This window comes from Choloepus didactylus, chromosome 16, assembly GCF_015220235.1.
Source record: "Choloepus didactylus isolate mChoDid1 chromosome 16, mChoDid1.pri, whole genome shotgun sequence".
NCBI classification, from domain to species: Eukaryota; Metazoa; Chordata; class Mammalia; order Pilosa; family Megalonychidae; genus Choloepus; species Choloepus didactylus.
This window is the reverse complement of record NC_051322.1, coordinates 86066392-86077214: the sequence shown is the minus strand read 5'-3', so window position 1 is coordinate 86077214 and position 10823 is coordinate 86066392. Positions and strand designations below refer to the sequence as shown.

At 36.0% G+C, this 10823-nt stretch overlaps 1 protein-coding gene across 1 annotated transcript; it reads right to left on the bottom strand.

Annotated features, from left to right (window-relative positions):
* Positions 1-7536: 7536 nt before the first annotated feature.
* On the bottom strand, positions 7537-10617 carry LOC119511430 (olfactory receptor 18-like). Its single transcript, XM_037805797.1, has 2 exons — positions 10569-10617; positions 7537-8471 (listed from the first exon to the last, which is right to left on the bottom strand). Exons 1-2 carry the CDS (start codon positions 10615-10617, stop codon positions 7537-7539), a joined length of 984 nt encoding a protein of 327 aa, XP_037661725.1.
* Between the last annotated feature and the right edge of the window lie 206 nt (positions 10618-10823).

Here is a 10823-nt window from a genome sequence, read left to right as displayed (position 1 = left end):
ACTTCCATTACCCATCTTGAAAAATCCCTTACGTCCCTATCGGAGGTTGTTCTCCAAAACAGGAGAGGCTTAGATCTGCTTTTCCTTAAACAAGGAGGGCTTTGTGCTGCGCTAGGTGAGGAATGTTGCTTTTACGCTGACCATTCTGGCATAGTTAAGGATTCTATGACCAAACTTAGGGAAGGAATTGAAAATCGCAAACGTGAGTGAGAAACCCAAGGAGGTATCTCCTGGGGACTTAATGGAATCCTCCCTTACCTCCTTCCTATATTAGGCCCCTTAATAACCATAATCCTTATAATATCTTTTGCTCCTTGGGCCATAAAAAGAATAATACAGCTAGTTAAGGATCAAATTGACTCTGCCCTAAGCAAGCCTATTCAAGTGCATTATCACCGGCTTCACCTCGCTGACCAGGGTTTGGATCCAGATCATCTGACTGCTACCCACCCTTATGGGTAAGAAACCCCCTCCTACGGGAGCAGCATATAACTCGAAAGTATGCTTCTAGCGTATGCTATGATTGGTACCGCTGGGTGCGAGGCAAAGCACTGCAAAGGAGGGCCAAAGCAACTAAAGGCCATTTTCGAGCTCCTTGAGAAATATGCCTCATTTGCATAGGGGTTTTGCTCTGCAAAAATTCCCCTCCCCAGAAAAACAGAGCCACAAACAACTTGGGGAATGAGGCCTCTATTTCCCCCAGCAGGTTAATGCCAAAAGAGTGCTCGATCAGCATTCTTCCTCCATCCTTTTGAAAAACAAAGGGAGGAGATGTTGGGGACGACTAAGGTAGCATGTATAAAATCCACCCTCAGCGATGCCGGAGATATGCAACATGACAGCTGGGGCTGATGCAATAGCGGCTTAAGTTGCCCTCAGCCTTCTATGGAAGTGATAGCCGTTTGCGCCTAAGATTCACATCTAGAGTGCTAGCTTTACTACCTGCCTTCTATCCCAGCAACAGTAGCCACCAATCCTGTGCTAGCCTTACATCTGCCATCCACCCTAGCAACAGCAGCAGCCAATCCTAGGCTGCCACCCGCCTTTGCAGCCACCAATCCTAGGCCGCCACCCGTTCGTACTAGCCACTCCCTCTACCTTAGGGTATATATACCCTGCCTCTTCAATAGTTTTGCAGCTTGATCAGAAACCTGTCTTGCTGTCATTCCTCGCGTCTCTTGTCCCATACCATTCCTCCCTCACAGGATTTGGAGCTTCCGTTGAACGTCCCGCCGGCCGGGACACATGAATCACCTGCACACTTAAGTATAAGCTACATTGGTGTAGAGCATCTGTGGCTTCTAGTCCTTTAGCTTCTCCTTCCATTTACACCTTCCCTCAATGACCTTTACTTAATGTAGTGGGAAATCAAGAGTTCAATGATTATTTTCTTTTTTCTGTCATCTCAGTGGACTTTTCATACACTGATCTCAACTATTGCAACCATTCTTGATGAACTCAAGGATTAATTTTCATTGATGTTTATTGAATAACTACCCCTTTCTCAATTGTTTCCTTTGCTTCAAGGATAATGTACTACCTTTTAAAATATATGCCCATTTTGTGAGCTTGTTTCATTGAATAGCCTGTTAGATATTATGATTATGTGTGCAATTTTAATTATTGTATGTCTATAATATCTTTTAACAATTCAAAACTAGAAGCCTTGTGGCATTATTCTTTTCTTTAATAATTTACTACATAGACATTCCAGCTTAGGAGATGAATTGAGTAAAATTTTGCCAAATTTCAAAAAAAAAATCATTAGATTTTTAATTTGTCTCATACTAAACTTTTAAATTTTTTAGAAAGTATTATCATTTCTAGTTTTAATTACTCTTTTCACAAACAGACTTTATATGCCTTAAAATACTGTAGAATTTCTTGAAATATAATTTAAAAATTGATATAAGCATTATATATTATGTAAATCTCTTTCTCATATGCTGTTTGTTGAAGATCAGTATTTAGATTTTTAGTAGACATACATCAAACACATACAAACTTTACAAAATGTTTAAAAACTAGATAGGAAAATACAACCAAATATTCCAAAATAAATTTTCAAAGAATCAAGTAAAATAATAAATATAAATGGATTACTAAAGAAATTAAAATGAGAAATGCCAGGAGCAAATTCTTTCACAAATACCAATTTCTGGCAAATGTAAATATGTGATATAAAAAAAAAGGAGACAGAAATTCTGGCAATTAGGATACCTATAGAGAATTTGATTATACATGTGATGGATATTTTAATCCTGAAATGTTCCAGTCATATATACAGGTATGTATGTGTGTGAGTGTGTGTATGTGTATTCAACAAATTGAAAGTAGTGATTTTTGAGGGAAATCTATTAACTCAAAATAAAATAGAATAGACACACAAAGAAGTAATTGAAGAATCAAGATTTACCTCACAAAATGAGACCTTGGGCAGAAAATAGAGAAATTCCCATCAACAATATAAAGAATAGTAGGACTCATGCTATGACTATGATCAATTAACAGTGGTCTGGAAGTTTATATATGCAAGAAGACCACTAATTGTACATGAGACTTAATGTTGGCAAAGCAAAATTATGTCTTGAAATGATGACTGAAAACTGAAAACACTGATGGATAGCAACTGAAAATTATTAAAACTAATTAGTGATTTCAGTAAGTAGTGGTATAAGACATAAATTTACAAAAATAATTAGCCTTAATATGTACTGCACTGATCAATTAGGAATGAGAATAGGAAAATGATTCCAATAAGAATATTAAAAAGATAGGAAAAGTGCTGAATATAGCAAGGATACTAAATTATTGCTAACACTTGTAGATTACATTAATTGAGATCCAGTTCTGTTTCAGGCATAACACTTAGGGCATATTGTTATGCATTGTATCATTTTGTCTTCTCACAAAACTCCAAAGGAGATATTGTTTTATTATACTCATTTTATAGATGATTGTTTGTTTATAGTGAAAATTGTTGAGTGAAGTTATGGATGTATCAATGAATGAATGAATATGTGCAACCTCTCTTATGAGAATGGCAGATTAACTGATGAAATATGGAAATGCTGTCCTTTGCAGGCAAAATGAAGAGAAACATGGTAGAAAATTGATATTCTAAGTAATGAGGAAACCACTCTTCAGCTCTGGTGGGGGAAAAGAGAATTAATACCTGACTTCCGTATTTATTACTCCCTGGTGATTTGACACTTTAAAAATTCATCATTTGGGATTAAGATACTAATCAATATTGGAATAAAATGACTATTGAATAATGCATTACCCAGAAGATTTAATCACCTTTACTTTAAGTTATATGGCAGTTGTTGAAGCCTAACTTATCTCAAGAAATTTGGTCATTGGTGAATTTATATCCAAAATTGTGTCTCACTCCACAATACAAGGCTAAATTTTCTTTTCTCTTCCTCTCTTTTCATTTTCTGCTTTAATTTTTGTTAAACTTACCCAAAGTGAGATAATATAAAGATAGAGGTCATAATAAAGAGACAATAAAAGCTCCATAAAAATTAATGTTATAGATTCCCACAGCTCTATTTTTAATCTAGTCCTATGGGACATTTTTGGAAGGGTGGTAAACAGATGGTGTAGAAGCCAAATTGGTTTCCTTTGTTCCTGTGAATATGGAAGTGTGATCAGTAATCAACAGATTTATTGATTCATTACCTACACTTCTCAAGCACTGAATATACTCTGGGGAATCAGAAATGATTGATAGTCATTTCCCTCCAAACACCATGTGTGAAGTGATCAGTGAAGGGAAATGGAGGTTGGGTTGATGAAGTCACTGTGTCTAGAGATTCATTCTCCATATTCATACCTGACTTTGCCCAATTTTACTCCAGGACTTGTAAAAATTAGTTGAAAGGATATTCACTATCTCCATGTTTATGTAAAATAAACATAAAGTGTACTCTTTATTGGTGGTAACTATGCAGGATAATTGAAACAAGTTACATAGATCACTTAGGTCAGAGTCTGGAGCTGGAAAACCCTCCATATGGGTCATGACATTATGGATACATTCACCCCCCTCCTACTCATCACTGCATTTGTGATCATTCTGGGATGAACCCGGTCCACTTGAAAAGGATGCATTTCCTGCCATGGTGGCAACAGTGCTTATTGAAGTTAGGACCAGATGTTGAGGAAATCAAAATTATTAATGGGACTTCTGAAATCCCCACTAGAACCAAGATCATAATCTTCATGGACCTCTGAGCTGATTGCATTTGGGGGCCCCCCACATGGCTATCCCAATTCTTATGGTTGTACTAATGATGAGGAAAAAATATTTCCAACAATCATGTCTAAATCAAACGTCTCCAAGACATTCACTTACCTGACTCTCAACGTTTCTGGGGCATGACTGAGGATGCATGTGCAATGCCATTACTCCACTGGATGAAAGAAAAGACTGAGGCTCTGACCTCAATGTTGCAGGAAAACAGACTCAGGCATGGGCCTCCTGAGGCAGAGAATGAGTCTTGCTGGAGAGAACACCCATGGAGAACAATTACCTAGGATCAGCAATCTCTAATAGTGTAGAATACAGGTCAAATTTTTTAATGTTGGATGTCCAAAGAGCTTAAATCACAGAGTAGATAGATAGCCAAATTGGTAGATGTTATCTCAGTTTCTGAGTTCTTGTTAATGTTAATGGAACAGTAGGAAGAGAAGTTTCAGTGTCTTCAATGGAGCTTTGGCCTGTGTTCTTCTCAGGAGGAAGCTGGCATTTACCCCAGATCTGATTTCCAATTAGTGGGAAAATTGAAATAAAGTTCAGACTCTAATGTAGAGAATCAGTATATGACATATATATCTGAAAGTGCAGTGAAATTTTCAAGTAATTTGAGAGAAATTAAGACTTCCTACTACCCATGTGATTCCTCTTACATTTTCTTAGGTATTTTCTTAGTTATTTCTAAGAATAACTAATTTTCATTTCTACATGCCTTTGAAATGTTTTGGGGTTTTATGCATTGAGATTTACTAATTTTAATAATTTGAATGACTATACATTGCTATTTATATATATTGGTATATGTGACTTATTAGAAATCAACTGAATTTTGCATGCTAATTGGTAAATCAACATTTTGTTTAATATTTCAGGGCACTCAAGGTCTGAAAGCAAGTTGTCAGCAAGGATATTTTTTCCAGTCTCACTCACATGACTCATCATGATTCAGTTTCTTCTAGGCTATTCAGAAGAGGATTTTCTGCATTCTTTCCTTCCTGTGTCTCTCCAGGGGGGAACACACAACAGAGACAGTTGGCTTCCATCTGAGCATGCAAGCAAGAAAGCAACAGAGTTCCAGAAGGATAAGATTCAGATTCCTTTAGTCTTCTAGCACACTAGTCTCAGAAGACCCATGTCTTTGACCACAGTGTGATCATTGGAGGTGAGTCATTAGATCCTGCTACACTCAAGCATTGAAGGGAATGGATTTAAAAAAGGGCATGAACACCAGGAGGCAAGAGATATTAGGAGAATTGTAGATGCTGCCCACAACCCAGGCCTCACTAGGTATCAGAGCATTAGTCTTGAAAACAAAGCAAGACCTTGGAGATGCCCCTCTTCTTTACAACACAATCCCCAACCCATATCACCAACATTCACAGGGCAAAAATACCTGGAAAGGAACTGGCACATGAAGACCTTCCTCTGTATTTGTTCCACTGTAGACCTCAACATGATTCAATTTCCATGCTGTCAGGAGAACCACCCTCGTGACTCCTAAACCAGCAGAGTCACTCCATCCACATCAGGCAAAACTTCATCCATTCCATGCCCAAATTCAACAAATATCCCCAGAGACTGTAATTTCTACTTAACTAAGAGTTTTATTTCCTTTATTCAGAGTCTATATTCTTTAGAATTTCATGTTCAAAAAATTCAAAGTCCTTAACAAAATGTGTTTTTGACTGATGTTGCTTTAGTAGTTGTTAGTAGATCTCCACAGAGAGGAACATTGAGATTGATTTGTCAATTCCTGGTTAGAAGAAAACTTAAATATGGGTAACAAATTAGAATTGATATGGAAAAAGATGCCATTTAGTGTATTTACATAATAGTTGGAGAGAAATATTTTAGAGACCAAATGCAAGTATGTACACAAAGATTAAAGGGAGAAAGTTTACACATGGAGGTATTTTGGAATTCTAGTGCTATAATGAGTACAAGATATCACATTTTAAGTTTCTGCCAAAGCTTATTGTAGAGAATGGCATGTGGAAACCAAAGACAGTTGTGTTCATTCCATGTTTTATTTTTCTAGATGCCAAAGTAGATACTATATAATGAGCTGAATTTATAATGGGAATTTATTGACTCAGAAAGTTAGAAAGTTTGCTTCCTTCTGGGCCAGCTTTCTTGCTGGCAGGGAACATCTCTCATCGTCAGCTTTTCCATCAAAGGGTAATGCACATGGCAATGTATTCTCCCTTCTCATCTGGGTTCCATTGACTTCTGGCTTCAGGTTGCTCCCAGGCTTTTATCTCCATCTGGCTTTCACTTTGCTTATAAGGGACTCTAATAACCTGGACTGATGCCCACCTGATTCAGTAGAGCCATGCCTTAACTGAAGTTATATATTGAAGGGATTTTATTTACAATAGGTCTGACAGAATGTGGACCAACCCCAAAACATGTCCAAACTGGGTTACAAAATTCAACACAAAACATACATTAAAAAGAAAGAAGTGTTTTTAGATTTCACAATTCCCACTCTTATGATGCATATCCTTTAGGAAACAGCAATTTGTTATACTATATGAATTATTCTTGCACATATTAGATTGTGTTTAGCAGATCACTTTGAGTGACACTGTTAATAAAAGCAAACAATATATTTTGATCCACAACATTTCTTAGGTTTTTGTATAGAAGATATTATGGAAAGGAGGAAGGAAAATGTTGGATGCAAGGATGGCAAATATTTTTTAAATTTTCTTGTAAGAAAATGCATAATTTATTCATCATTTTCAGAGTAGATATGGTATATATTTCTACTCTCCGTATAATAGATTTTAAGTGGAGGAAAATTGGTATTCAGGCTCTGCTTTGGACTGTTCTTCTTCTAATTTTATAAACATTAAAGTATAATGGGTTTTCAGATAAACAGGCTAAAATATAGTATAAGTTCAAATAATTTAATTGAATGGAATGCCCTTAGAGTAGGTGATCACAGTGAAGATACCTATATTTGATGGGAGTTTACCATGTGCATACATTATTTGTAAATCCTGAAGTGATGTAAGTTAAACTAAATATAACTAGAAATAAAGAAATAAAGTCTTGACAGTTAAATAACATATACTAGCAATAGGAATCATACAGCAGCCCAAAAAATTGTGGCAAAGAGCAATGGAGAAAAATGAGATGAAAAGAGAAAATAAAACCATTAGAGGAATAAAAAATTCTGTGACCAAAGAGGCATACTTTACTTTCTAGTAAAGTGGTTTTCTGTGTTTTCTTATACACAAACCTAAAAATAAGGCATAGTACTGAAATTAGGGTGTTCTCTTTAAGATCCTCCCCAGGGCCATCTTGATGTCCCTGTTCCTCAGGCTATAGATAAAGGGGTTCAGCTTGGGAGCAACCAGTGTATACATCACTGAGGCCACTGCACTCCTTCTGGCTGCATCTGAGTAAACTGAACTCAGGTACACTCCCATGCCAGTACCATAAAATAAGCAAACTACTGATAGGTGAGAGCCACAGGTTGTAAAGATTTTATACCGCCCACCTGGGGTTGGGACTCTCAGAATGGAGGAAACTATTTGACTATAAGAGAAAATGATCAGTGAGACTGGAATTCCACCAAAGATGGCACCATGAAAATATATTAATATGTTATTGGTGGAGGTGTCAGAACAGGCAAGTTTGAGTAGTTGAGGAGGGTCACAGAAGAAATGAGGAATCTCCACATCTGAACAGAACTTTAGCTGTGACATCATTAAGCAGTGCACCTGGGAGTATAAAAGACTGATGATAAAAGAAAGCAGAACCAGCAGGCCACTCTGCTGGTGGTTCATGGTGACTGCATAGTGGAGGGGGTAACAGATTGCCACAAACCTGTCATAGGCCATCACTGTCAGAAGTAGACTATCCAAACATCCAAAAAGATAAAAGAAATAGAATTGAATCAGGCAACCTGTATAGGAGATGTCTCCACAGTGAGTGTGGATATCCATAAGCATCTTTGGGACTGTGGTAGAAGTGAAATTGATGTCAGCCAAGGACAGGTTGAAGAGGAAGAAGTACATAGGGGTGTGGAGGTGGGCATCAGAGATGACAGTCAGCATGATGAGTAGGTTACCCAGTACAGTGATCAGGTACATGGATAAAAACAGCCCAAATAGGTGGGGTTGTAGTTCTGTTTCAGCTGAGAGCCCTAAGAGGATGAATTCTGAAACACTGGTTAGATTCTGTGATTTCACAAAACAGAGTCAAATTTGGAAAAGAAAAGCAGATTGTTATAAGGAAATTGTATACAGACATCCATAACTGTGCCTTAATTTCAAATTCAAGTATTCATTTATAAAGTATTCACACTTGAGAAACAGCTACACCCTGGTATGCTAACAATACTTCTCATTTGTTACAAACCTATTCTTTGTAGAACCACTTTTCATTTGTTTATTGGCTTTTAAACTGTTTCTTTAAATCCTAAAGTGATGCAAGTAAAACTAAATTTGACTATAAATGAAGAAATAAATCTTGACAGTTAAATAACGTATCCTAGCCACAGGATATGTTATATAGATACTGGGGGCAGAAGATAGGGTTGAGAAAATCCATGAACATAGTTCAATATTTGTTTCCTCCATTGAAGAAACAGAAGGGAATAACAGAAATCTTTCTTTAAAAATAAAATGATCCTATTAAAGGACATAAGAACACAGTTGAATATTCTTTATTTTATTGAAATGTATTGAAATAAATTCTGATATTGTATAATTTATGAATTCATATGAATATGAATATGAGCTATGTAATAAATGGTCCCATCAATTTTTTTAAAAAAATTGATGCCTAACAATATTTAGGTCTCCCTGCTTCTGTTTCTTTCTGTCCCACATATGGTGAAGGTGATAAGACACCATAGTTCTCTCTCCTTTGGCATTAAACAGAAATTTAAACCAAGCAAGCCAAAGTCCTGGCCTGAGGGCTCTGAACCCAATCTCACCCAATAACCACAACAAAAACACCAATCCTGCCATTTATGTTTCTTCCTTAAACCATTTTCAGAGCAGGTTTTGAGTCCTAGCCTTCTCTACACAGAAAGGCACATACTGTAGGTAATAACCTTTCCATACACTCTTAGTGTGTATGTGTGCATGAATGTTTGTGTGTGTGTGTATACATCATTATTTTTGATATTTGAAGCAATGTATTGTGTGGCAGACAACATTGTGGCTTCAAAATCATCAGAAACACCACAAAACTTGATTCTATACTAAAATCAAGTGCATTTAATCAATTGACTTTTATATATAGAATAATTGAAATTACATTAGAGGATTGCTGAAAGGAAAGTAAAATGAGATAGAGAGCATACTCAGTGCATTGTTCTCTATCCTGGTTTATCATTATAAATACCCATGGTTTTCTTAAAATATACAGACCCAAAGCTACAGTTGAGGACCAATGGTATCAGAAGTTCTACAAAGGAGGCCTCTAGAGTAATGAAACATTTCCTTAGAAAAATGTCAGGAACATAGAAATGCTCCATTAATTTCACCCATTATTATTATCATGACTAGCCAAGAACCATATTAAAAATACAAATAATTGCTTGAAATTGTATAGCGATTTAAGCTGCGGCTAGTAACATCTGACTTTCCTCTTATCCCTGCATTATCCTTTTAATTTGCATCTGTCCCTCTAGGGCAACCACTGTCATGAATATGCTTGGTATATTTACCTGATAATGTTTCTATGACATTAGCACTGATATAACTATTCACAAAGAATCTTCTTGTAAATTTTCCTCAGTAGTTTTTACTAAATACGTGACCACTAATACATTCTTGTTTACTGCAACATTATGCTTAATGTCTCTCTGTGCATTACATACATATAGTTAAAATCTAGTTTAACTGAAGCATGCTATTACCTCATGGATGGGCATCACTTTATTTGTCAATTTCTTATTTTAAAAATCCATTCAAAATTCTCCTTCCACTCTCCATCTACACAACTGAGAATTTCTATAATGTAAATTCATGAAGTGTTATTGTATGAGTAGTAATCTATGCATGTTCAAATTTGCTATTAATTGGCTATATTTGTTTCATAATATGAAATTCAAATTTAATTAATGACTTGCTCTAATTGTTAAGCTCTAGAATCATAAATACACCTGATACTGTTTTAGTAATAGTCATAATATTATTGCTCCATGTGAAACTTTCATCTTCAGTAGGAGCTATTTATATTCTCAGATTCCAAACTCTACTGTATAAAGTAGTACTACTCATGGGAAACACAATGGTGCACTGTATTTTTTGTGTCAAAAGCCCTTAAAAGCAAAGCACATTTGGCATTCTCTCAGATAAACTCACTCCCAGTAAAGAGGAGAAATTCATAGATTTGCTTCTGTTTGCTCTCTGGGACCAAAACTGGTTTGAAGAACAAAGCAAAATCCTCTATGGTGGAGGGGGCTAAAGAACAAATATATGAGTTACATATCTTTAATATCCTGAAAATTTTGGCACTTAATAAATAGAATCAGAATTTTAATATTAGATTTTAATGATAATTTTAGGGACAGTTCTATTAATAGGATACTATT

Coding starts and splice junctions, on each gene's coding strand:
- LOC119511430 (XM_037805797.1), bottom strand. CDS start 10,617: ATGAATTTCTCCTCTTTACTGGGAGTGAGTTTATCTGAGAGAATGCCA. Junction 8,472..10,568: donor TTTATCTGAGAGAATGCCAA/ATGTGCTTTGCT, acceptor AAATTTGACTCT/GTTTTGTGAAATCACAGAAT.